The sequence below is a fragment of the Rousettus aegyptiacus genome, unplaced genomic scaffold (genome assembly GCF_014176215.1).
Source record: "Rousettus aegyptiacus isolate mRouAeg1 unplaced genomic scaffold, mRouAeg1.p scaffold_m13_p_20, whole genome shotgun sequence".
Lineage (NCBI taxonomy): Eukaryota > Metazoa > Chordata > Mammalia > Chiroptera > Pteropodidae > Rousettus > Rousettus aegyptiacus.
The window spans coordinates 1,084,829-1,110,944 of NW_023416296.1; the positions used below are offsets into that span (position 1 = coordinate 1,084,829).

Here is a 26,116-nt window from a genome sequence, read left to right on the forward strand (position 1 = left end):
GCCCACCCCCCAGAGTCGCCCGTCTGGAGCCGGTCTGGGACTCAGCAGTGCCGCCTCTCTGGGCCCGGGGCCCCCCTGCTGTCCGCCCGCAGGTCTAGCTTCGGCTGAGACCTGGTGGGCGAGGGAGGAGCTGCCCCGAGCTCACAGGACTGGACGTGGAATCTAACCATGAAGTATGCAGCGCGGGGGACCCAGAGTTGCGATTCAGGCCTCAAGGTGGCGACGGGTGCGGACGGCGGCCGCTCTGCGTCGGTGCGAAGGCGGCTCCTCGGGGCGCAGGCCGCCCGGGGTGCAGCTGCCCAGGAGCATCGCCCAGTGGCCTGGCACACACGTCTGCTCCGTGTGTTATTTAACTTTCTGATGTTTTGGGGCCCCCCGTGGTCCACTCTTTCTCTCCCCTTTGGCAGAGATGTGTGGGGTGAGGGAGGAGCTGCCCCAATGCTCTGAGGTCAGCGGGACTGGACGCCCTGCCACCTGGGCTGGACCAGAAAGTGGGGGATCCCTGATTTGGCGGCATCCAAACCTGGATAGGAGGATCGCAGAGCGGGCACCCGAGCGGGAAGCGAACACGGCGAGCGTCACCGTAGGCCCCACTCGGCACCTCGAGGAGACTGCCAGGCCCGGTGCACAGAGGCAGAACCAAGCACCAAGCGGCGCTCTACACGCTCCACACGGGCCTCGGGACTCGGAGCGCTCCGGGCAGGTGGTGCTTGGGGTCAGAGTGACGGGAAGGGAGAGCTGCATGAGTGACCCCAGGGCCTCAGAAGCTCCTCAAGTCAGCTAAGCAGCAGGCAGCGCACACGCGGGACTGAGACCGGCGAAGGCAGTCGGCATAATCCGGAGCTTCCCGCTGTGACCAGCGCCGCCTGGAACACGGCCACGGTTCCCAGGTCATCAGGTGGACCACTCTGAGGGCACCGCCTCGGTCATGGGCGACGCCAGTGCCACGTAACCACGGGGTCAGTCCCACCCGACATGGCTGACGTGCAAGCCTCGAAGAACGAGCCGTTTCCAAGGGGCTTCACATCCTAGAGCGAAGGTCAAATATATATATATACTCATATATATATATATTTTTTTTCCAGCACTCAGCAAGGAAAATTCACGATTTCAGAAATCCTTTCAAAACTTCCAGACATGCAAAGAGGCAGGAAAACATGACTCATAAAAGGATAAAACCAATCCACCGAAACCGAACCAGAAATGTCACGGATGACCGAATTAGTAAGTCATGACTATGTTCTAGATATTCAAGAAGTTAGAGAAAAGATTAAGCAAGCATATTAAGGAACGACGAAGATTCAAAAGGACAGACGGAACGTCTGAGTGTAAATTACACTAAGTTACACTAAATGAGATGAACGGCGGAATCGGTGCTTTGGAAGAAAAGACAAGTGAACTTGAAAGCGGAGACGTAGAAACTACAGGAAACAGAGGAACAAGAAATGGACACAGCACCACGAGCTGGGGACTGTGTAACTGGAGCCCCCGAGGGGAAGGGAGAGGAGGGGCAGAGAAGAGGCTGTCCGATTGGAGACAACGAGGAACCCCACTCTGCCGCCGGCGGAGGCTGCACTTTACGCACAGAGAAACGAAGCGCTTGAAGGCTCGAGACGGAAGGAGCGCTTTTATAGTGAGAGGGTCCCGAATTTCGTCCAGTGCTTTTTCTGCGTAGATTGGGAAGACCGTGTTGTTTCGTTCCTTCATTCTACGAGTGCGGCACGTTACATCGGTCCGTCCTCATACGCAGAGCCAGCCTTGCATTCCGGGGACGGGCAGGCTCCTTCGGCCGTGGCGTGTAATCTCTTCGCTGTGCTGCGGAATTCGGTCTGCCGGCGTCTACCGAGGATTTCTGCACAATGATCACCGGGGTTGGGGGCGGGGGACAGGTCTGCAGTTTTCTTTTCCTATGTCCTTGGCTTTGGTATCAGGGTCATGCAGGCTTCCCAGACTGAATTAGGGAGTGTTCCTTCTTCTTTAATTAAAGAAAAAACATTTACAGCGAATGAAGAATAACCAAAAAAATCCTTAACCTGATATAAGGCACCCGTGAAAACCTCGCAGACAACATCGCACGCGGCTGTGGAAGGATGTCCTCTTGTCACCCCTGGTCAGCTCCACCCTGAAATCTCACCCCATGCCACAGGGCAAGAGAAGGACTCAGACAACGTCCGCATTGGGATGAAGAAATAAAACCGTCTCTGTGCACAGAAGACGTGGCTGCCCACACAGAAGACACTCAGAGCCTACGAAAAGGCTCCTGGAATCAGACAAGTGTATAGCAAGGTTGAATAATGCAAGCTTAAAATAATGGGGAAAAAATCGTATTTCTATTTAATGGCAATAAACAACTGGATTTCAACATTTTTTTTTTGTTTAAAAGTATGACTTACAACAAAATTAAAAATGAAAAAAGGTATAAATCTAACAGCATACGTACGTAACGAGAACCATAAAAACACCGAGGAGAGAAATCGGAGAGACACATAAATGGGAAGGCGGGCCGGGCTCGTGGGTCGAAGGATCCGCAGATCCAGGGCTGCCCCGGTCAGGATCCCAGCGCGGTTCTTTTCGTTGTCAGCAAGCCGCTTCTAAAACTATTTGAAAAGGCGAAGGAGCTCAAATAGCCTAAACAATTCGAAAATGAAGAACAGAGTTGGAGGGCCCACGCTCCCTGACTTCCGGGTGTGTGGCCAAGGCGTAGTCATCAGATCAACAGGACAGGGCGCAGACCGACAACGCAGGACGGAGACACCGACCGCAGGGTCAGAGCCAGCTGGTCCTCGGCCTCGGGGCAGGGCCAGGGGAGCGGCACGGCCAGGACGCCGAGTGAACCTTTGCATCAAGTGTGCTGGTTCGAGGTTACCCGCCTTTGTTTGCATATAGACGGACGTCCCCTTGCTCCAAATGGGATGTCTGCATGCAAAAAATAGTGCGGGGGAGGGAGGACCTTGAACCATACCTCACACTTAATGTAAAAGTGTAATCGAAATCCATCATAACCTGAATGTAAAAATGTCAAAGTTTTATAATTTCTGAAGGAAACATAGAAAATCTCTGTGACTTTGTGTTAGGCAGAGTTCTTTGATTCAACACCAAAAGCGTGAGCTTTGAAAAATGCTAAACTGAATTTTATTAACATTAAACTCTTTCGCCATTTAAAAGATACTGTTAACAGTCAAGACAAGCCGCAGAATCCTAGAAAAATCTTTGCAGATGAAACATCTGACCAAAGTACGTGCAGCCAAAATTCATAATGAATCTCAAAATTCAAAATCAGGAACCCCTAACAGAGAAGAAGGAAATGCCGAAGAGATGAAGAAACGCCCGAAAGATGCATCGATGGCAAATAAACGTATCAAAGACACCCCGCTTCAGTAACCGCTGGCGAGATGCAGGCGGAAAGCGCGCCGAGCCGCCCTCCGCGCCTGCCGGGGTGGCTACGGCTTGGAGAGGCCGCCCTGCCGGCGGGCAGGCGAGGGTCGCAGCTCACGCACTGTTGGGGGAGACGCCGAAATGTCACGGTCGCTTCGGAAAACGACGTGGCGGTTGCTTATCGAGATGAGCACACACTTGACGGGTGACCCAGCTATGCCGCGCCCAAGTGTTTGCCCCAGAGAAATGACGAGTCCTCGTCATGAAAACACCTACACACGGACTGTCTCCAGCAGCTCATTCGCGATCGTCACAACCGAAACGAACACACAGATGGCCGGACGTGCATGCGGCGGAGCGCTCCGCGGCCGTCGGAAGGAGCGAGCCCCGGTGTCCGCGGCGATGCAGACGGACCCACGCGCATCGTGCTGAGTGGAGGAAGCCGGACCCCAGAGGCTGCATACGGTACGGTCCTGTGTGTGTGACAGTTTACGGAGACGCAGCTGTGGAGGCTGAGGACCAGCGGCGGCCAGCGCTTCAGAGGAAGGAAGGAGTTTCTGAGGGCGATGGGATTCTTCAGTAGGGGACACTGTGGCACGTGGGCCTTTGTCAAACTCACAAACCCACACGCCACGGAGAGAACTAAGTGCCGGGGGTGGGGATCCGGCCGCCGGTTCTGTGAGGTCGAGCAGGTAGGTTTCCTCTCTCTGAACAGGTCGAGAACATCGGCTTGCTTTTCGCAGGCCTTTTACTCTGACATTTTCTGTGTTTGACTTCCCTGTGGTCTGCGTTCTGTTTGGCCTGACCGCGTGTGCTCAGGACGTTTGGATACGTAGTGCGTGAGTGGCAGAGCCTCGACTCCCGGCGCCCAGGGGACCGGGGGTCAGATCACGGAGGCCGTGTCCCCCGGACTTGGAAGACGGGCGCCGTTACCTGCCGCATCTCGACTGGCCGAGGGACGCAGGAGGCTGACCGCTCTGGGCTCTCAGGATGTGTTTCATGGTCGCTGTCAGATATGTCACCAGCGTGTCCGGAACGCACCGTTTCCACTCATCCTGCCCCACGTTTGGTCCAAAAGCCGCGTCCACAGGCCCGGGCTTCCTTCCCGCACTGGCTCAAATCCCACTGGGATGACTGGGGGGGGGGCTTCCGGCCATGGCGTCTGCTTCGGGCTTCTCCCCTGTGTAATTCTGTGTTTGAGACCCTCCTCTGTCCGCCTCCCCACTTACCCCTCCGCTCCTTGGCCGGTCTGTCCCCTCTTCAGCCCTCGGTGCGTGGGGATGTCCCACGCGGACGAGCAGCAGTGCCCTGACGCCGAGTGGCCCCGCCGCGGACTCAGAGTCGCCCCTCACTTGGAACGTCACAGGGAAGACCTGGAGCTGGGCCAGGCAGTGCCCTGGGGCTCCGGATCGTCCCTGTGCTGTTTGCTTAGGAGACAAACAAGGTCAGGGGGTCACGCCACTCCAGCCAGGACAGGAACGCTGCAGGCGGCGACTCCTTCCTGTCCAACCCGGAAGTATAAGGGCTGTTTCTTAGGACTCAAAACACCGACAAGGAAGGCAGGGCGTGGGAGCCTCGAGCGGGGGCCACACACACCCAGAGGGTATAAAAGCTGACAGCCCAGGCACCTCACACACTCACTCACACCCTCTATTCACACACTCCCTCCTCCCAGCTCACCTCAGACCCGCGCCCCGCCATGGCTGCCTCTGCCCTGTCCGTCTGCTCCAGCGACCTCAGCTACGCCAGCCGCGTCTGCCTGCCCGGTGCCTGGGACTCTTGCACTGACTCCCTGCAGGTGGACGAGAGCCCAGAGAGCTGCTGCGCCCCCTCCTGCTGCGCCCCCAGCTGCTGTGTCCCCAGCTGCTGCACCCCGGCCCCCAGCCTGACCCTCGTCTGCACCCCAGGGAGCTGCGTGTCCAGCCCCTGCTGCCAGGTGGCCTGTGGGCTCAGCCCCTGCCAATCAGCCTGCAGCAGCTCCTGCACGGCCTTGTGCTGCCCGCAGTCTAGCTGCCAGCCCTCCTGCTGCTCCTCCTCGCCCTGCCAGCAGGCCTGCTGTGTGCCCGTCAGCTGCACCCCTGTCTGTAGCACCCTCGTCTGCGGCACCCCCGTCTGCGGCACCCCCATCTGCGGCACCCCCGTCTGCAGCACCCCCGTCTGCGGCACCCCCGTCTGCGGCACCCCTGTCTGCGGCACGCCCGTCTGCGGCACCCCCATCTGCGGCACCCCCGTCTGCAGCACCCCCGTCTGCGGCACCCCCGTCTGCGGCACCCCCGTCTGCGGCACCCCCGTCTGCAGCACCCCTGTCTGCGGCACCCCTGTCTGCGGCACCCCTGTCTGCGGCACCCCCGTTTGCGGCACCCCCGTCTGCGGCACCCCCGTCTGCAGCACGCCTGTCTGCAGCACGCTCGTCTGCTCCAGGCCCGTGTGCTGTGTGCCCGTCTGCTCCGGGGCCGCCCCCTGCCCAGCCCCCTCGTGCTGCCAGCCCAGCCCCTGCCCCGCGTCCTGCTGCAGACCCTCCTCCTGCGTGTCCCTCGTCTGCCGCCCCGTGTGCAGGCCCGCCTGCTGCGTGCCCGCCTCCTCCTGCTGTGCCCCCGCCGCCTCCTGCCGGCCCAGCTGCTGCCGCCCGGCCTCCTGCGTGTCCCTGCTCTGCCGCCCCGCGTGCTCCCGCGTGGCCTGCTGTGGCCCCGCCTCGGCCCTGAAGTCCTGCTGCTGACCGGACACATCTCCCTCGGACCTGCCAGGCTCAGGACCCACCCTGTGACCTCAGTCCTCCCAGCCGCCCCTCAGTCCATTCCCAATCCATATCAGGTGTCCCCTCACTCAGGCCGGGGTCAGATCCCCCCTTGGCAGCTGGCCGCCACGTCCTGAGCAGCTCTAGCACTTAGACCACTTCCTGGCGTCTACTGCTCCAGCCAGAACTAAGTGGCCGTACTCGAGGCCACGGCCCGTGCGGGCTCCTAGGAAGTCCCCATGGCAGTGGCCCCCTCCCTCTCTCCCGCCCCTCACGAGGGCCCACTCGCCCTCCGTGAGTCCCTGACACAGAGCCTTCTCCGGACACACCTGAGCAAACTGACCAATAAACGCCCCTGACTCTGAGCACTGCGCTAACGTCTACGTGTCTTCACTGTCTTTCCTCCGCGTGGCCACGTGCCCGCGTCTCCCCTCTGTCCGCGACACGCTGCCATCCAGCAGCGTCCCGGGCAGCTTCCTGCGGGCCCGGGCGGCACAGGTTAGCCATCCGAGACCATCTAGAGCTTATCCTTCACCCGCTTGTACTTTTATTCACCAACTATTTCTTTTCCTTGATCGGACTTCGTAACTTCGCCACGGACGCATTCAACGCGGGGTCTGCGCACACAGGACACTGTTGAGCCCTGGGCGGAACAGGCGAAACCTCTCCGGGACCCACGGTCGGGGCCTCCAAGCCCCACTCCCACTTGGAGAAAGCTGGCCGCACGGGCCAGGCCCTGGGGTGGCAGGGGCGTCTCGGGTCGGCCTCGAATTGGCCGGGAGCATTTCCCAGAGTGGAAGCAGGCAGACTCGGTCCCCAAACCAGGGATGATTTGAGGAGTTAGAGAGGGCAGCCAAGGATTGGACTGGAAGAGAAACTGACTTTTTGGAAACAAGGGGTCCGACTTTACTTTGGCCATGACGGCCCTGACTCGTCCTCCCTAAGCAAGAAGAAAACGGGGCAAAAATACAAGGCACCAGGTTCAGACACTGGACAACCGAGAGGAGGGAAACGGAGGAGGCAGCCCTGGGGTCGCCCCGGGGCGCGGGCTGCGAGAGGTCCCCGCACGAGCACATGGAGCTGAAGACAGACGGCCTGGTCGGTCCACGGAGCCGCAGGGGTAGGCATCAGCGTCCACGAGGGTGAGGCCGCTGGGATCCCCGGAGCGGATGTGGAGAGGAAGGAGATACACGGGTCACACCCACGGGGTCCCCTTGAATCCACTGCCGAACCTAAGCCGATCACTCAGAGCTCAGAGTCCCGGGAAGTGGCGAGAACGGTCCCAAGAGGGTGCGCGGGGCTGAGGGCAGGACCGTTCCCAGCGAGAGCGCCGAGAGTCCTCGCCGCCTTCCAGAGGCATTCAGCGCGGAGCCGGGAAGAGCCGCTTCTCAGCGGGAGGGCCACACCTGCTCGCGAGGAAAGGCTTCTCCAGATCTGTCCGACAAAACTCCAAAGCAAGCGCGGGAGCATGAGACGCACCCGACTGAGCCACGAGTAGTAACTGCCAGGCACGACAGAGCCCCGCGCTCCGTAAACAAAGGGAACGAAGTATGACGTTCGACGACGTCATGGTCTTATTCTATTAAAACGCATCATTCACTAAAAAGGTACCAGACACGTGAAGAAGAGGAAAATGCCACCCACGCCCAAGAGATAAAACCGTATAGAAATAAACCCAGAAATGACAGAGTCGATAGAATGAGCAGGCGAGGTGCTTAGAACAACCACTATAAATATGTTCGGGAACTTAAAGGAAAACATGAGCATGATGAGGAGAGAAGCGGAGGATACGAAAGAGGACGAAATGGACTTCCGAAGGCTGAAAAATACAACATCGACAGTAAAAAATTAAAAAGATGAGCTCGAGAGTGGATTAGACACTGCGGGAGATCAGACCAAGTGACCCGAAGATGCGGCCGTAGGAATGAGCCAAACCAAAGGACACTGAGAAAAAGATGAAATAATGAAATATTCACAGAGCCTCAGCGACCTGGGGACCAATGTTAAGTGATCTAAGACACATCCAATTAAAGTTACTGGGAAAAAAGGTGGGGGAGAGGCCAAGGAGATGTTTCAAGAGATGATGGCCAGATATTTTCTTAATTCGATGAAATCAATAAGTATATAGAAAACACTAAAACCCAAAACACCACAAACTAACCTGATCTATTTGACATTTATGCAATATATCATCCCAACAAGAGCGGAATTCACGTTTTTTTTCCAGTGCATATCGAACACTCACCAAAATAAATTATATGCTAGGCCATAAAACAAGTCTCAATATATTTAATATGGTTGTCATCATACAGAGAACGTGCAAAAAAGCTATCAGATCACGAGTGAACTCGGCAAGGTTACACAATGCAGCGTCCACATGCGAGAGCCAATCGAATTTCTACACAGTAGCAAGAAAGAGTTGAAAATGAAATAAACTTACTGTTAACCGAAACGTCAGAAAGTGAAATAGCACACGGAGCTGACGTGTGTGCCAGGCCACTGGGCGATGCTCCTGGACAGCTGCACCCCGGGCAGCCTGCGCCCCGAGGAGCCGCCTTCGCACCGACGCAGAGCAGCCGCCGTCCGCACCCGTCGCCACCTTGAGGCCTGAATCGCAACTCTGTGACCCCCGCGCTGCACACTTCATGGTTAGATTCCATGTCCAGTCCTGTGAGCTCGGGGCAGCTCCTCCCTCGCCCACCAGGTCTCAGCCGAAGCTAGACCTGCGGGCGGACAGCAGGGGGGCCCCGGGCCCAGAGAGGCGGCACTGCTGAGTCCCAGACCGGCTCCAGACGGGCGACTCTGGGGGGTGGGCTGCCCGGGCGGGACAGTGGGTGAAACGGTCCGAGGACCTGAGGACGCCCTAGACCAGGACCCATATGCGGGCAACAAGCCTCGGGGAGCCCTGGGCGTGGGTTCAGCAGGCCCTGACCTTCCTGGGCAAGGGCCAGAGTCCCAGCGTGACCTGCCCAGAGGAGTTAGGCCATGGCCCCTTGGGGGGTCTCAGTCGCTCTTCCCAGGAATGCTCGTGGCTGCAGGAGGCCCCCGTCTGCTCAGCACCGTGTGGCCCCCACCCCTCCGAACCATGAAGTCACGTGAGAGAAGCAATCAGGTGATGAAGTGAGTTTATTGGGGTGCCTGGGGAGGTGATGACAGGTTGGGAGTCATGGTCAGGTGACCGACAGAGAAACTGGGAGGGAAGGACAGGTGACCCAGAGGCAGGTGGAGGCGCCTCCTGGGAGGCAGGAGGTCAGGTCAGGACAGGACGCTGCAGGCCCGGGAGACCCTGTCCTGGTGGGGGCAGCCACCTGACACGGGACAGGCAGACTGAGGGGCAGCTGGGAGGACTGAGGTCACAGGGTGGGTCCTGGGTCAGGCAGGTCCGAGGGAGATGTTTCCGGTCAGCAGCAGGACTTCAGGGCCGAGGCGGGGCCGCAGCAGGCCACGCGGGAGCATGCGGGGCGGCAGAGCAGGGACACGCAGGAGGCCGGGCGGCAGCAGCTGGGCCGGCAGGAGGTGGCGGAGGCACAGCAGGAGGAGGCGGGCACGCAGCAGGAGGAGGCGGGCACGCAGCAGGCGGGCCTGCACACGGGGCGGCAGACGAGGGACACGCAGGAGGAGGGTCTGCAGCAGGACGCGGGGCAGGGGCTGGGCTGGCAGCACGAGGGGGCTGGGCAGGGTGCGTCCCCGGAGCAGACGGGCACACAGCACACGGGCCTGGAGCAGACGAGCGTGCTGCAGACGGGGGTGCCGCAGACGGGGGTGCCGCAGACGGGGGTGCCGGAGACGGGGGTGCCGCAGACGGGGGTGCCGCAGACGGGCGTGCTGCAGACAGGCGTGCTGCAGATGGGCGTGCACCTGACAGGCACACAGCAGGCCTGCTGGCAGGGCGAGGATGTGCAGCAGGAGGGCTGGCAGCTAGACTGCGGGCAGCACGAGGCCGTGCAGGAGCTGCTGCAGGCTGATTGGCAGGGGCTGAGCCCGCAGGCCACCTGGCAGCAGGGGCTGGACACGCAGCTCCCTGGGGTGCAGACGAGGGTCAGGCTGGGGGCCGGGGTGCAGCAGCTGGGGACACAGCAGGAGGGGGCGCAGCAGCTCTCTGGGCTCTCGTCCACCTGCAGGGAGTCAGTGCAAGAGTCCCAGGCACCGGGCAGGCAGACGCGGCTGGCGTAGCTGAGGTCGCTGGAGCAGACGGACAGGGCGGAGGTGGCCATGGCGGGTCGTGGGGCTGGGGGGGAGCTGGGATAGGCGGTGAGTGTGAGGATGAGTGTGTGAGGTTCCGGGCTTGGCGGCTCTTATACTCTCCTGGCGCGGTGTCCCAGGCACCTCAGCCCCCATTTCCGGCTTCGTGTTTGTTTGCCTGGGACGTCGTCCAGCTCGTTAACTTCCTGCATCGTCTCGTTCAGGAACCTGTCCCATTGTGTCCTTGGGGAGGCAGGAGTGGGTGGGCAGGGTCCCAGGAGCGTCCTCCGAGCGTGGGCGTGGGGTGGTGGGTGCTCCCCGGCGCAGCCGGGGTGCTGATCCTTCACAGTCAGCAGGCAGCCGGTTTTCATCATTCAGAATGTTTCTCGTGGTTTAAACATCGCATGTTTGGGGACACAGGACTGCCGCCACTGTGTGAGCGGGGAACCGGAGGCCAGGGCGTTGGTGACATCAGGACCCGGACCTCTTGGCCGGAGCTCAGATTTGTCATCACCAGAGACCCTCCCTCCGGGGGCTCCTGTCCGTGCATCCACTTTCCACGTGTCCTCGAGCTCCAGAGACCACAGGGGTTGGCATTCTAGGACGAATCACGTGCTCCCGTCCTCTGGGGGACAATGACAGTATCCTGCGTGTCCGGTTTCTGTGCGTTAGTTCGCGGAGCTCCGGGACTGGACTTTGGTGGAGTCATAGTCGTCGCCTCCCTCGCCGATGGCCTCCTCTCCGGGGCTCCCCACTCTTCTCTGACACAGCCTCCCCGCCGTGACCCGGGTCCGCCGCCTGCCCTGCAGGTACCTGCAGGGCCACCGAGGAGCGCATGGAGCACACGACACACGTCTGAAGTGCGGCCGCGAACAGCGCCTCTCGCACTCTGTCTGCCGCAGCCACGTCCCTGCTCAGGGTCGGCCCCCTCCACGAGCCCTCATCTGCCCCCTCACTGTGCACACACACGCACACTCGCTCACACTCGGCCGCCCGCTCCCGTTATCCCTGGCCGCGGCCTCCTGCGAAGCCACCGTGCGCGCCGGGGTAGCAATGCCGCCCCGCCGAGCACACGCGGCCCGCTCGCGGTGGCTCTCTGTTCACAGACACCTGACTGGACGCGCGTCCTGCTCTACGCCGGGCCGCGTCCCCCGCTCAGCCACGCATGCGACTCGTCTCCCCGCTAGGTGCGTCGCGGCCTTCCGACTCGTGGGGAAGCAGACATGTCTGCGCGCTCTCCCTCCCCCCCCCTCATATGCACTATATATATATGTATGTATGTAATATGTGCATGTAATATATATAAACATACATACATACATATATCTATATCTATATATATATATATGTCTGAGTACAGGCCAGGCTCAAATCTATATTATTTTGATAACTCAGAAAACAAACAAAATCAACACAGCCCACAACTCAGTTGAATTTCTCCCCGTCTGTCTTGCCGTCCATACTCTTCCCAGGTGCTGAGAGGCCTGAGTGGAAAGCCATGTGGGAACAGGATGGCGGGAAGGGTGAGAGTCTGAAGCCCAGACTTCGCGGGGACATCGTCCCGCCAGCCTGTCCCCGGGCGAGGCGCCCGCCGCTCCTGTGGTCCCTGCCCGCGGCGCGGTGCGGGGTCGCTGGGCGCCGGGTGCTGAGCGCGTCCCTCGGGCGCCCGGGCTCCCCACGCGTGGCTGCCCGTGGTCGTTGAAGGCTCGAGCCTGGTGCCCATGCCGTACCCAGGGAGACCCGGCACGCAGGGGGACCTGGCACACGAGGGAACCATCACGCCGGTCACTGGGCACGCGCGGGAACCATCACGCGGCGGAAGCATCACGCGGGGGGAGCATCGCGTGGCGGAACCATCTCGCAGTGGATCCATCAAGCGGGGGAACCATCACGCGGGGGGACCATCACGCGGGGGAACCATCACGCGGCGGAAGCAAAACGCGGGGGGACCTTCACACGGCGGATCAATCACACGGGGGAACCATCATGCGGCGGATCAATCACGCGGGGGAACCATCACGCGGCGGATCCATCACGCGGGGGAACCATCACGCGGCGGAAGCAAAACGCGGGGGAACGATCACGCGGGGGAACCATCACGCGGCGGAAGCAAAACGCGGGGGAACGATCACGCGGGGGAACCATCACGCGGCGGATCCATCACGCGGGGGAGTCATCACGCTGCGGACCCATCTCGAGGGGGAATCATAACGCGGGGGAACCATCACGCGGCGGAACCATCATGCGGCGGAAGCATCAGGCGGGGGAACCATCACACGGGCGGACCGTCACCCGGGGCCACCTGGCACACGGCGGGATCATCCTACGGGGAGACCTGCTGCACAGAGAACACACTCAGGAGGTGGAAAGCACCAGAGGGAGGGAAACCGACCTAGCAGAGCCCCAAAAGCCCCGTGGAGATTATGTGCAGAAGAAAAGAGAAGTCGATGACGTTGCAGTCTGGCTGGGTGGCCCCAGGAATTTTCCTGCTAACAGTCAAGACCATCAACAGGAAGCACAAGCGATCCTTGTGGGTCGGAGGCCGGGTGGCCGCGGCTGCTCCGTCTGCAGCGGCGCCAGGGGGCGCTGCGGCACACGCGCAGCTCCGTGGTGTGGGGCAGATGCAGCCCGCGTGGCAGGGCGTGGCCGGCCCGGCGTCAGGTGGACGACAGGCATGTGCACTGCCCACCCAGGGAGGACACGGCGGTGCGCCACCACACTGTCCACGCCACCGGCTTGCCACGCGCCCCGGGGAGGTCCCTGCACCACGGGGGGTGCTGGGGCCCCGCGGCGAGTCACGTCCCGGCCTCAGGCCCTCGCTGACCTGGGCTCTGCAGCTCGCACTCTGACAGCGACGGCGCCGGAAGAGCAGAGTCCCTGGTGTGCGCAGGACCTGTCCCTGTTGTCACACAACGCTGCTGGATTAGGGGAGAGAGGACGCCACACGGCCAGTGCGGCCCGGCGCGAGCCAACTTCACACATGCACTCCCCCGACGGCACAGACCAGAGCAGCTTAGCACGGACCCCAAAACACAGCAGGAGTTTATGGCTGAGCGACGCCTCACAGAACGAAACGCAGCACGGGCACTAATGAGAGTTCCCTGAGTCCCAGCACAAACAAGGAAGGGGCGTGGGGCCTCGCGATGGAAAACAAGCCAGGGAGGAGTATAAAAGCGGACAGCCCAGGCTCCTCACACACTCACACACTCACTCACACACTCACACTCACTCCCTCCTCCCAGCTCACCTCCAGCTCCACAACCCGCCATGGCCGCCTCCGCCCTGTCCGTCTGCTCCAGCGACCTCGACTATGCCGTCCCCGCCTGCCTGCCCGGTGCCTGGGACTCTTGCACTGACTCCCTGCAGGTGGACGAGAGCCCAGAGAGCTGCTGCGCCCCCTCCTGCTGTGCCCCCACTTGCTGTGTCCCCAGCTGCTGCACCCTGACCCCCAGCCTGACCCTCGTCTGCACCCCAGGGAGCTGCGTGTCGAGCCCCTGCTGCCAGGCGGCCTGTGGGCTCAGCCCCTGCCAATCAGCCTGCAGCAGCTCCTGCACGGCCTTGTGCTGCCCGCAGTCTAGCTGCCAGCCCTCCTGCTGCACCTCCTCGCCCTGCCAGCAGGCCTGCTGTGTGCCCGTCTGTAGCACAAGTACCTGCTGCAGCACACCTGTCTGTTGCACACTGACCTGCAGCACCCCCGTCTGCAGCACGCCCGTCTGCAGCACCCCCGTCTGCAGGACCCCCATCTGCTGCACACCCACTTGCAGCACCCCCGTCTGTGGCACCCCCGTCTGTGGCACCCCTGTCTGTGGCACCCCCGTCTGCAGCACGCCCGTCTGCGGCACGCCCGTCTGCGGCACCCCTGTCTGTGGCACCCCCGTCTGCGGCACCCCCGTCTGCAGCACGCCCGTCTGCGGCACGCCCGTCTGCGGCACCCCCGTCTGCGGCACCCCCGTGTGCGGCACGCCCGTCTGCGGCACCCCCGTCTGCGGCACCCCCGTCTGCAGCACGCCCGTCTGCAGCACGCTCGTCTGCTCCAGGCCCGTGTGCTGTGTGCCCGTCTGCTCCGGGGCCGCCCCCTGCCCAGCCCCCTCGTGCTGCCAGCCCAGCCCCTGCCCCGCGTCCTGCTGCAGACCCTCCTCCTGCGTGTCCCTTGTCTGCCGCCCCGTGTGCAGGCCCGCCTGCTGCGTGCCCGCCTCCTCCTGCTGTGCCCCCGCCGCCTCCTGCCGGCCCAGCTGCTGCCGCCCGGCCTCCTGCGTGTCCCTGCTCTGCCGCCCCGCGTGCTCCCGCGTGGCCTGCTGCGGCCCCGCCTCCGCCCAGAAGTCCTGCTGCTGACCGGACACATCTCCCTAGGACCTGCCTGACCCAGGTCCCACCCTGTGACCTCAGTCCTCCCAGCCACCCCTCAGTCTGTTCCTGTCCTGTGTCAGGTGGCTCCCCCACCTGGACAGGGTTCCCCGGGCCTGCGGCATTCTGTCCTGACCTGACCACCTGCCCCTGGGTCACCTGTCCTTCCCTCCCAGTTTCTCTGTCATCACCTCCCCGGGTACCCCAATAAACTTACTTCATCACCTGATTGCTTCTCTCATGTGACTTCATGGTGGTGGGTTAGGGGACACATGGTGTTGAGCAGACAGGGGCCTCTGCAGCCACGAGCATTCCTGGGAAGAGTGACTGAGCCCTCCCACAAGGTGTGACCTGACTCCTCTGAGCAGGTCACGCTGGGACTCTGGCCCTCACCCAGGAATGTCAGCAAAGCAGTGGCCAGAGGCCGTGTTTCCCACGCTGAGCCAAGTGGACTTCGCCGAATCAGGCGCTAAATTAAACACGAGGACCAAGGTGGCTTTTCACTTCCTTAGAATGACATCACAGAATGAGGCGTGCGTGGTGCTCCGCAGACGCGCTAAGAAAGTCGCACTCTGCAGCTCCTTTGGGCAGGTGCTTTTGGGTTCCGGTTTGGTCCTTGTCAGCTGTTCGCCCTTTCCCTCGTGCTAGAGTAGGGGATGGCAGACTTCTCACTGCCGTTACACGTCATCAGGTCCGCCCTGTTCCTGTGCCGTCAGCCGGACTGTGTACGTTGTTTCTAAGCTGTGCTGCAGTTGCTGAGTTTCGAGTTCACGCTGCGTTTGAGGTCACCATCGCGGGGGCGGAGGGGGAGGCCGGTAGTGGGATGCGTGGTTTTAAAAATTCTGTTAAAATACACTTAACATGAAGTTTACCATTTTAACCATGTTTATATGCAAAGTGGCACTAGACATATTATCAGTGTTGCGTAACCATCACCACCATCATCTCCAGAACCTTTTCCATCTTCCCTGAGTGAAACTCTGTCCCCATCAAGCACTCACTGCCCAGCCCCCTCCGCAGCGCCCGGCACCGCCATCTACATCTCTATGAACGTGACCTCCGCAGGCACCTCATGTTAGTGGAATCACACGACGTTTGTCTTTCCGCCTGGCTCGTTTTGCAGGGCATAAGGTCCTCACGGTCCTCATGCTGGTGCAGAACTTCCTCCCCGAGGCTGAACGATGCTCCTTGCTCGTCCATGGACCACAGGGGGACACCGGGTTGCATCCATGATTTAGCTCCTGTGAAGGATGCGGCAGTGACGTGGGGTGCAAACATCTCTTTAAGTCCCTGCTTTCAGTTCCTTGGGGTTCACACCCAGGAGCGGGGTTGCTGGGTCACGTGGCGACTCAGTATTAAGCGGAGGAAGCTGTGTGGTGTTTTCCCAGCTGAAGCAGCATCTAGTGTGCCCACCAACTGCGCGCGGGCCCCGGTCTCTCCGCGACCCTGCCAGCGCTTGCCGCTCTCTGTTCCTTCGAGAGTAGCCATTCTCCCAGGTGTGAGCAGTGCACCGAGTTTTATCGCAGACATGGTTACTCCATCAGGCCCATCCTGCCTGCCCACCTTACCTAATGTGCCCTCACCCTGCCTGCACTCACTTGCCCACCCTCGCCTGCCCGCGCTCACCTGCCGGGCCTCACCTGCCGCCTCTCTTGCAGACGAACGAGTACCTGCTCTCGGTGCTGGCAGAGGGCCCGGACGCCCTGCTGCTGGGCCTGAGGTTCTCGCCCACGCGGCTGCACTTCCTGTTTCTCAGCGAGGACGCGGCCGGCGCCTGGCAGACCCGCGTGTCCTTCTGGAGCCCCGCCCTGATGGACAGCCAGTGGCACACGCTGGTCCTGGCTGTGTCTGAAAGCTCCTTTTCCCTCACGACGGACTGCGGCGTTCCTGTGGACATGTAGGTACCAGGATGCTGGGGAGTGGGTCGCCTGGCGCTGTGTGCCGGGTCCCGTGTGGCCGTCCAGGGTTGGCCGGTGTCATGCAGTGCAGGCTGCGGTGGGTCAAGGTTAGAAACATCCACTGTGATCGAGTGCCCGGGTCATCGGTGAGTGGACGGTGAACCTGCCTCCAGTAAGGCCGCGGGGGCGGGGCGGGCGCCAATGCCCGGCCCACGGCCTGGGCTGCAGCCGGAGCTGGGCCAGGCGGGCCCTCGGGGGGTGCGGTTCCCTGGGCTAAAGGCCACACAGGGCCGTGGGGAAGAACTCAGCTGCCAGACCCCAAAGGAAGCTGCGTGGCCAAGGCCCAGGGCGGCTGGGCAGGGCAGGCACTCAGAGCCACGCCTCGCGGCCTGAACAGCACCCGGCACTCAGAAGCCAAGTCGGTTTCTCGTCCTGGTCGCCTCCTGGTCCCCATCTACGGCCTGGAAGTCAGCAAGCCGACCTGGGAGGGGTGCGTCCCCACACCCCCTCCAGCTGACGACAGTTCAAAGGGCCTTCAGTTGCCATCCTGCCGAGTGGGGCTGGAAACTCTAAGCACGAACGGTCCAGTTCACATTAAATTTATCATTATATCAAATATGTGGAACCTTACTCTGCTTGGTTATTATGAAACTTATGCCATAATAAAAAGAATCCGCAGTATTTATACGTTTTTTTAAAACACGCCTGCCTGTACCAACCCCTCCCCCGCCACGGGGCGCTGCGGCCACATGGCAGACTGGAAGGCGCAGGTGCTTTGACAAGAGGACGCGGCCTCGTGGCCCAGGGGTCGCTGGGCAGCCATGCTGCCCCCTCCAGCAGGGCACCCGCCTTCTCGCCGGCCCCTGGAGTTTGGCCCCCACTTGCACATCTTCCAACGCCCCGGACTCACCAGGGAGGCGAACCATCCGTCCCGACATCATCTGCCCCCCGGGCCCAGCGGAGGCTGGTCGGCCCGGGGACTTGTGCCCGCAGAAGCCCCCCGAGGTTCTGTGAGATGGCGGGGGCCGCTGACCACTGCCCCAGCATGCGCCCTTGCCAGACACCCTTGTCCTGGGCTAGGGCGTCCCCCAGGACCTGAGAATGGGCCTCGTGTGGAGACCGAACTCTGCAGTTAGGCTGCAGTCACACTGGCACGCAGCGAGCCCCGATCCAGTGACTGGTGTCTTTATGAGAAGAGGATCCGAGAGGAGCCATGTGACAATGTGGCCAGAGAGCAGAGCCATTTGGTCATGAGCCAGGAGCCCCCAGCATTGGAAGGGGCAGGGAGGCCCCCCAAGAGCTTCGGCAGGACTACGAGGGGCTGAATTCCTGCCGCTCGCACGGCCCAGTCCCGTGGCCCTTCGTTCCTGCCGCCCCGGTCTGCACAGATGGGCGGCCACTGTCCCCCCTCGGCCCCAAAACCCTCCTCCGCCTTTTCCAGCGCTGCCGATGTGCCCTTCCCAGCTGCCCTGTCGGTGCGAGGAGCTCGCTTCTTCATCGGCAGCCGGAGGAGGAGCAAGGGCCTGTTCACGGTGAGTGGGGGTGCCGCCCGCGCCTCCCGCCTGCACCTCCCGCCCGCGTGCGGCCTGCTGCCCCGACTGCTGCACGTGACGGACGGGAACGGGGAACACTCGGCACAGCGGAGCCCCACACGCGCCAGGCACACCCTGCACGGCCCCTCTGCACACACGGCCTCGCCGCCGCGTGTCACACCCTGCCCTGCCCTGCCCGCCCCTCCCACGCTGAGAAGATGACCCGCGGCCGGGCCTCCCGGAGCCCTCCAGGGGCTGTCTCTTCACCGTGGCCCTGACCGCCTCAGGGGCTTTGGTTTCCTGCATGTCCACTGTCCGACACACAGTCCCCGCGAGTGTCTACTGATGGCATCCTCGCACAGGCGAATGGACGGGCGGATGGGCGTACTGGTAGATGGACAGATAGCTGGACAGACTGGTGATGGCTGGCTGGCTGGACGGACGGACAGATGAGTGGATAAGCGATGCAGGCCAGTCACCCTAGTCCACAGAAAAAAATCCCTTTGGGGTTTAATTACCTTAGAAGGTGTCCAGCTCCCCACTGGCGCTCCCGACACCCCCCACATGCAGACCCTTCTCTCTTAGCTCTGGCGGTGCGTCGGCCCCACCCAGCCCTGGCCGGCCCTGGGGCCTGAACGCTGCGCCCCCCCCCCCCCCCCGCAGGGCCTGGTGAGGCAGCTGGTCCTGCTGCCCGGCTCGGACGCCACTGCCAGGCTGTGCCCGTGCAGGAACGCCGAGCTCGTGCTGTCCATCCCCCCCGTCCTGCAGGGCCTGACGGGGGAACCGGAAGACAACGAGGTGCTGAAGTATCCCTACGGTCAGTGGAACATCCCCGCGGTCAGGGGAACATCCCTGCGGTCAGGGGCCGCAGCCATCCAGCCCTCGCTGCTGCCACCCGCCACCCGCCAGACTTCCTCTTGAGCCTCTGACCCCCACCGGCTGCCCGCTTTGCCCCAGAGCAGGGTCTAGGGCCCTTTCTTGCCTCCCGTCTCTGATTGGCAGCCAAACCGCGGGGTCCAGCGATGACCCCCTAGCCCAGAGGGTCCCCATGTAAATGCCAATGGTGACTTTATTTAAACGGCAACACCCCCCCCCCCCCCCGCCGTGGAGAATCCCAGTCCCCCTCCCAGCCCCAGAGGGAGGTGGGGGCACAGCCTGACCCTCTCTGGAGCCACCCCAGCTCGGTGACCCCGTGACTCGACCCTGGAACCATGCTTCCAAACCCCAGGGCCTGCGGAGGAAGCCTGGGCAGGCGCCTGGCCGCCAGGCGGGGCTGGGCACTGCCAGGGGGTGAGGACACGTTTGTTGTCGCAGCCGGGCCCTCCGGCCGGACTGCAGTGCAGACGTCGCTCTGAAGTTAGGACGCGCATGCTTTGCCTGAGAGGAAGGCACAATTACGAGACGTGAGGGGGTCAGAATGCCACGAACTAAGCAAAATGGAAGTTTAGGGGAACTCTTGGCCGCCGGTCCCAGGGCGGTGAGCAAGGCGGCCGTGCTCAGGCAGGATTTTCAGGGGAGCTGCAGATCCAGGGGAAGACGCCGCCTCCAGAGCCGGCGGGGAGCTCCGCAGAGTCCCGCCCGCAGCGCGGACGCCCCCGGGGCGCGCGCCTCGCTCTCCGCCTCCGCGGACCTCGGTTAAGACCCCTGAGAGGGTCCTCCGCCGGCTTCAAGGGCAAAGGGAGGACCACCCCCTCCAGGGAGCAGCGTCCCACCGGCCACCCATCCTCCTTGTCTGTCCCCAGAAACCAACATGAAGGTGACGCTGGGGTCCCGTCCTCTGTGCACCAAAATGGAGGACGCCCAGTTCTGGTTCGACGCCAGACAGAGGGGGCTGTACCTGTGCGTGGGCAGCGAGTGGGTCTCCGTGCTGGCAGGTGAGCCGGCGGGTGGGCGGGGACTGGGGGAGGAGCTCCGCTCCGGACAGCGGCGTCACTGGGAATGGGGACCCACCCCCAGCAGAGAGGCCACCTCACCCCGGGCACCACACTGGGGCTGGCAGGGCGCATCCTCTCCCCTCGTTCCTGTCTGGGACGGACACGGGGGCTCCTGGGGATGGCTCCCTCGTGGGGGGCCAGCGCTCCCCTCGACCCCGCCAGCCCCAGGAAGCCAGGCGCTGCTGCGGCAGCCGTGGTCCTGTGGCGAAGGGCGCGTCCAGGCGGCCGTGGGCGCCCGCGCGGGGCGTCCGCAGGGCAAGGGGACCCGCTCCGGCTCGAGTCCACCCTCGGAAGACTTGAGGACACAGCCTCCCGGGGCGGTGGCCGGCACGGGGAACGGCTCATGAGTGTCACCCACGGGACGACCCGCCCCGGGGGAGCCACCCCGCCCCATGCTGACGCCCGGGGTCGTGCTCCGGGAGGGTCCCCTGGGCTCCCGGAGGCGTTCACCGGCTCTGCGCGTCTCCGTCCCAGCCAAAGAGAAGCTGGACTTCGTGGAGGAGCACCAGAGCCTGTTCACGCGCTCCGAGACGCTTGGCATCGAGGTCTTCACCATCCCCGGGGCCGGGCTCTTCCTGGCCACCGCCAACCGGAAGGCCACGTCCGCCATCTACAGATGGACCGACGGCAAGTTCGCGGCCTACCAGGACTTCCGCACGCACCAGGCGCAGTCCTGGAGACACTTCACCATCGGGAGACAGGCGAGTCCGCCCTGCGAGCCCCGGAGGCGGGAGGTCGGGGCTGCGCGAAGCGTGGGGGGGGGAGGGGAGCTTGTCCCGGCACACATCCAGGCGCGCGGGTCCCCGCGCCCGCCAAGGCGGGGGTCCGCAGGTGCGCACACACCCGCGCACGGGCGTTTCCAAGCCGTGTGTCTTCCGTGCGCCCGTCCTCCCTAAATTATAACCATGCTGGGGTCTCCGCCTTGGAACCATCTGCAATGCAGAAATCATCTCAGAGTGGCCCCCCACCCCGGGACACGGGAGACCCCAGGTGTGGGGCCCTGCACGCAGCCCCGCTTCCGGTCAGGCCTGCGCTGGGCATCCGGCTGTGCACCCTGCGGGGGTGGGGTGGAGGGGTGGGGGAATGTTCCCTCCCAGCTCCCTGGGGTCCCTGGGGTCCCCTTCCCGTGCCCGTCCCCCAGATCACTCACTGACCACCACACAGTTGCCGGGGACAGCCATGTCTGCACCTCAGGGCCCCCTGGGGATAAACCAGTGAGCAAACCCACCCTGCCACCCCGGGCTGGCCTGGTGAATGGTGACCTGCTCGCCGGGTATTTGGCTGATGATGTTTTAAAGGTTTTTATGTGTTCATTATTCAAAAACGATAACTTTACATCGAAGAAAAATCGGGAAATTCAGAAATGTACGCGGAAAGCCGTCTGCCTGGCTACCTAGGCACGCGCAGGGTGTAGCTGGGCTTCTGCTTCCGGGCCCCACGGAAACAGACACAGTTGTGCGCAAACCTTTTCCTGTTTGGGGCATAGAAATGGCACCAACGGGCTGGTGAACGCGGACACGCGTGTGGGGCCGGAGCGGGCCGCGCAGGTCCCGAGCCGCCCAGGGGCCCCCAGCCGAGGCCTCGGCGGCGGCGCTGCGGGCTCGGCCTCCGTCCCTGGCCGCTGGGAACCGTTGGCGCCAGGCCGGGCCCAAGACGGGAACCAGGCGTCTGCGTCTCTGCTGCAGGTCTTCCTGGCCGTGGCTAACTTCCACCCCAATGACAAGGGCCAGGAGTTCTCCGTCATTTACAAGTGGAGCCAGAGAAGGCTGCGGTTCGCGCCCTACCAGAGGGTCCCCACCCACAGCGCCCGGGACTGGGAGGCCTTCGAGGTGGCCGGGGAGCACTTCCTGGCCGTGGCCAACCACCGGGAAGGTAGGGCCCAGGCCCTCAGCCCCATAGGGGCAAGGCTCATTGTCGGCTCCTTAACAACGATAGAACGTCACACCGGCCCAGTTCCTGGTGGTGCCTCTGAGGGTCGACACACCTGAGCAACTCCACACCTGTCCAGACAGGAAGACAGACACGGGGTCTGTACCCGCCCTCAGGAGAGTGGCCAGCTGGCCGCAGACTAAGTAACCGACCAGCTGACTCGCCCGCTGACCAAGTGCCCCTCTGGGGCTCCGGCTGATGTAGCTGGGAAGGCCCAGTGTCTGGGGTCGTGGGTGGGGACAGGCTGAGGGCGGGGCGGGGCCTTGTTCCTCCCGGGGCACACAAACTGTAAGGTCTGAGTGTAGTGGGGAGACGTGTGGGGAGGGGCTGGCAAGGGCCAGCCGCTATCCGGGGTGACCAGGCACCCCCCAATCGCCCATCTCCGCCCCGGCCCGTGCCCCGAGGGTTGCCGGGGGCCTGCGGTGCACTCGCGTCTCTGGTGCAGGCCTGGTGCAGGCTCTGTGGCTCGGCATTTACCCCTGGTCTGAGATCTGCCAGGAGCTCTGTGGGGGGCCTGGGAGGGGCCCCCACCACCCCGATGGGCAGGGAGACCCCAGGAGCCCGAGGACAGCAAGTGAGTTTTCCAGGGGAGGCCGGCCCAGAGGGACGCCGGGGGCAGGGTGCCCGGCCTGTGGGGAATCAGGGCAAAGGGCACCCTGGGCGGTGTGAGGCAAGGCTGGGGGGCGGCTCTGGAGCCACTTGGAGGGGGCCTGAGGAGGGCGGGAGGTGTGGCCCTGGGCCCGGGAGGGTCGTCACTGGCCTGGCGAGGGAGCGGGCGCAGGGCCACACGCAGAGCGGCCCTTGGCCTGGCTGGGCTGGCCGGGCGCCAGGTGAGCCGGGCCCTCCAAGGCCACTGCGAGGCCCTGGAGACCCTGTCGCCTCCCTCCACCTGGCACTCGGCTTCCAGGTGACGACCACAACATCGACAGCGTCATCTACAAGTGGAACCCCAGGACACGCCTGTTCGAGCCCAACCAGACCATCAGCACGTCGGGCGCCTACGACTGGGAGTTCTTCACCGTGGGGCCCTACTCCTTCCTGGCGGTGGCCAACGCCTTCAACGGCACGTCCACCAAGGTGCACTCCCACCTGTACGTGTGGCTGGTGGGCTCCTTCCAGCTCTTCCAGTCCTTCCTGGTAAGGCCTCGACCAGCCCCCCCCCCCGGGCCCCGCCTCGCTTGCGGCCCGGAACCAGCACCCGGCGATACGGGTCTGGCGGCCCCAGCTGCCCCTGACCCTCCGCCCTGGGCGCCGCCCCTGACCCTCCGCCCTGGGCGCCGCCCCTCCCCTACCACTCAAGGCTCTGGGGCTGAGGTCATTCCCAGTGACCTGGCTTCCCGTCAGAATCCTGAGGAGAGGACGTTGCTGCCAGCAGGGGGCGCCCTCCTCCCTCGGGTGCTGCTGGGATACCCCTTTGCTCACTTATCCGTCCCCTCATTTGCCAGAAGTGCCTCGAGGCCCTCGCCCTGGCGCCCTGGGCAGGGACTGCCCTGGTGTGCCTGTCCCTGTGGGCCGTCCCTGTGAGCCAGCAGCCTGGGGTGGAGGAGGGGACAGAGCAGGGGACTCTGCCACCCCATCCTGTGGGGCTGGGAAAATGGGCAGGGCAGGCCGTTTCCTAAACACATAGGGGAAGAGCCTGGCAGAGAGGTCGGTGGGGCATGCTGGAGTGATTCACGCCCTCTAGAACATTCCATGCACACTGCCTCGCTTGGATGAGCCTGGAGGGGCGCGTGGTGGAGGGGCCGTATTTGTTTTGGTGTGACTCGCATGCAGGGACTGCACCCCAGGGGGGCACTGAGGTTGTCCTGCCACTGGAATGACCACAGCCATGCCCTGGCCCTCCTCCGCGCCAGGGCTCTTCAGCCTGTGCTCCCACAGCCGCAGCACCCCGCTCCCCCTGCACCCCCTCACCCGTCCCCCCCCCTGCCCCCGTGCGCGCGGCCTCCACGCTGCGGCGCAGGCCGAGCCAGTTGTCTGAGTCCAGGGAGCCCCGGTGGTCTGGCGACGCCCTCTCCACCAGCTCCTGGCCCTTGTACCATGCGGGCGTGTACGTGTATGCACGCGGGCGTGAGCACGCGCGTTCCGTGTCCCACTGACAGGGTGCCCCAGCGCGGGTGGGGGCGCCGCGACCCCGCAGCCTGACGCCCCCGTCCGGGTTCTGCGAAGTCGCAGTGGCCGTCCACACGTGGGCCTGCCCTCCACGAACCCACGCGGCGGAGGGAGCTGCAGGCCCCGCATCCCCCCGGGGTCTCTGAGCTCGCTCAGAAGCTGTGGGTGGCCCGGGGACAGAATGGTGCCACCTCACGGTGCCGAGCTGAGGCGAGGACGTGCTGACCCAGAAAGGCCTCGGCCGCGCTCCTGGCGCCAGCGAGGGGTCAGTCCCCGCCAGGTGTCCGGGTCCCCTGTCCTTGGCCTCGTGAGCCTTGTGCTAGCTTACACGCAGGCGCTCCGCTCTCAGGCCAGGTCCGGACCCGTGGGGTCCAGGAGCCCCTGGCCCAGACCCGGGACGTCCGCAGCTCGCGGGCTGCGCGGGGCTGCGGGGCCGATGGCGCCCTCTGCTGGGCGCGGGGAGCACGGCGCCCCGTAGACGCGCCTAGGTCCGTCCCGCAGACCGATGCCCGCCGCACCCAGCCAGCCAGGCGCCGAGGCCGGCGGGCGCGGGACAGGAAGGCTGGCCAGGCAGCACGTGCGGAACCCGCCAGAAGGGAAGCCGCCCCGCCCCGCCCCGGCCGGTCCGGCTCCAGAACCGTGCCGCTGTCCCCAAGCTCAGGCCTCGCTGGGCGGTCAGGAGGTGTGCCCCTGCAGCGGGGCCGGTTCTGCCTCCGCGGGGACAACCCGCTGCGTGGCCTGGGCACCCCTGCATCCCCAGGCGCAGCCCCCGCCCACATCGGGGCGCTGCTGGGACCCGGCCCCGAGCTGGGGAGGGATGTGCTCCAACGCGGGCCGTCGTCCCGTCCCTGTTCCCGCGGGCGCACGCGCCCTCCCGTCCTCACGGCAGTGGTCACAGGGCGAGGGAAAGCCCCCGAGTGCTGGCCTAACGCAGCCCAAACAAATTCTCCCAGGTTCAGAGGCGGCGGGGGAACGCAGATCCGGCCGTGGCTGCCACGCCCATTCCTGCGGGGGAACGCTGGGGGCGGAGCCCGCCGGCCCCTCCCACCTGCGGCCCCTCCTCGCCCACCGCCCCCCCTTCACGCACGCCTAGGGGTGGGGGACAGAAGGATAGGGCCACCAACAGCGCCCCTTCTGGCTCCAAGACCAGGAGGAAACCGGCTCCCGTTCCACTGGGCAAGAAGCCCTGCGTTTTCTGTTCAGAGTTTGCGTTTGATTGTCCCCACAGGTGTACCCCGCTATGGAGTTTCTCTCACTCCAGAAGGGTCCCTGGTGCCCCTTCGCCGTCAGCGGCTCCCTCGTCGCTGCCCGGCTGTGCCTGCCTAATCGTCCCCCAGTGGGACCGCTTCCGCGGACTGGCATTGGGCCGTGTGTATGTGCGTGTGTGTGTGTGTGTGTGCTGCACACGCACGGCGTCCCTGTGTGTGCATGTGTGTAACGTGTGTGTGCTGCACGCACGCACGGCGTCCCTGTGTGCGCGTGTGTGTGCTGCACGCACGCACGGCGTCCCTGTGTGTATGTGTGTATGTGTGCGCACACACACGGCGTCCCTGTGTGTGCGTGTGTGTACGTGTGTGTGCTGCACGCACGCACCACGACCTCCGTCCTCCGGGTAGCGCTCTGTTGCATGAAAGAGTTTCCATCTCTCCGCCCACGGGCTCGGGATCCGTGTTAGCTTCTGACTTTTATGAATAAGTCTACCCGGGGCGCCTCATGCAAGGCTTTTCTGGGCATATTTTTTTATCTCTTTAGTGGAAACCGAGGAGTGGCATTCTGGGCCATTCTAAGTTTAACTTTTGAGGTTTTTAAGACGCGGCGGTACCGTTTCACGTGCTCCGCGCGGCAGCTCCGCATCCTCCCGTCGCCCGGCTTTGTATTTTTAGTTTCACACTTTGGGTGTGAAGTGCTATCGCCATGTGGTTTTTAAGCTGCAATGCCCTCATGGCTAGAGGTCGCGGGCACCTTTTCACATGCTCGTTGGCTTTCTGTAGTTTTACTTGTGAAACATCTATTCAAGTCTCTGGTATATATTTAATTTTTTTTGCCTTTTCATTATCGCTATCTAGGATTTCTTTATAC

The 26,116-nt window shown here is 63.3% G+C and overlaps 4 protein-coding genes across 6 annotated transcripts in view; 3 read left to right on the plus strand and 1 right to left on the minus strand.

Moving 5' to 3' along the window:
• TSPEAR (thrombospondin type laminin G domain and EAR repeats) overlaps nt 1-26,116 on the plus strand; it is a 38,699-nt gene that overhangs the window by 5,956 nt on the left and 6,627 nt on the right. Inside the window, exons 2-8 of the mRNA XM_016143522.2 lie at nt 16,294-16,532; nt 17,975-18,065; nt 18,729-18,882; nt 19,808-19,939; nt 20,474-20,700; nt 21,685-21,871; nt 22,836-23,065. Coding sequence (XP_015999008.2) covers nt 16,294-16,532; nt 17,975-18,065; nt 18,729-18,882; nt 19,808-19,939; nt 20,474-20,700; nt 21,685-21,871; nt 22,836-23,065 — 1,260 coding nt within the window. The remainder of the gene's footprint in view (nt 1-16,293; nt 16,533-17,974; nt 18,066-18,728; nt 18,883-19,807; nt 19,940-20,473; nt 20,701-21,684; nt 21,872-22,835; nt 23,066-26,116) is intronic.
• LOC118614912 (keratin-associated protein 10-3-like) lies at nt 5,075-6,091 on the plus strand. 2 transcript variants are annotated; one of them, XM_036238140.1, is made up of 2 exons: nt 5,075-5,454; nt 5,785-6,091. In XM_036238140.1, the coding sequence occupies exons 1-2, from the start codon at nt 5,075-5,077 to the stop codon at nt 6,089-6,091; spliced, it is 687 nt and encodes a 228-aa protein (XP_036094033.1). The 2 variants fall into 2 exon arrangements, with proteins under 2 accessions (XP_036094033.1, XP_036094032.1); XM_036238139.1 differs by having other exon boundaries at nt 5,075-5,447; nt 5,748-6,091.
• On the minus strand, nt 9,511-10,323 carry LOC118614910 (keratin-associated protein 10-3-like). Of its 2 annotated transcripts, XM_036238135.1 has the most exons (2): nt 9,921-10,323; nt 9,511-9,830 (listed from the first exon to the last, which is right to left on the minus strand). In XM_036238135.1, exons 1-2 carry the CDS (start codon nt 10,321-10,323, stop codon nt 9,511-9,513), a joined length of 723 nt encoding a protein of 240 aa, XP_036094028.1. The 2 variants fall into 2 exon arrangements, with proteins under 2 accessions (XP_036094028.1, XP_036094027.1); XM_036238134.1 differs by having other exon boundaries at nt 9,511-10,323.
• On the plus strand, nt 13,478-14,623 carry LOC107510157 (keratin-associated protein 10-3-like). Its single transcript, XM_036238138.1, has 2 exons — nt 13,478-13,998; nt 14,329-14,623. The coding sequence occupies exons 1-2, from the start codon at nt 13,559-13,561 to the stop codon at nt 14,621-14,623; spliced, it is 735 nt and encodes a 244-aa protein (XP_036094031.1). The 5' UTR covers nt 13,478-13,558.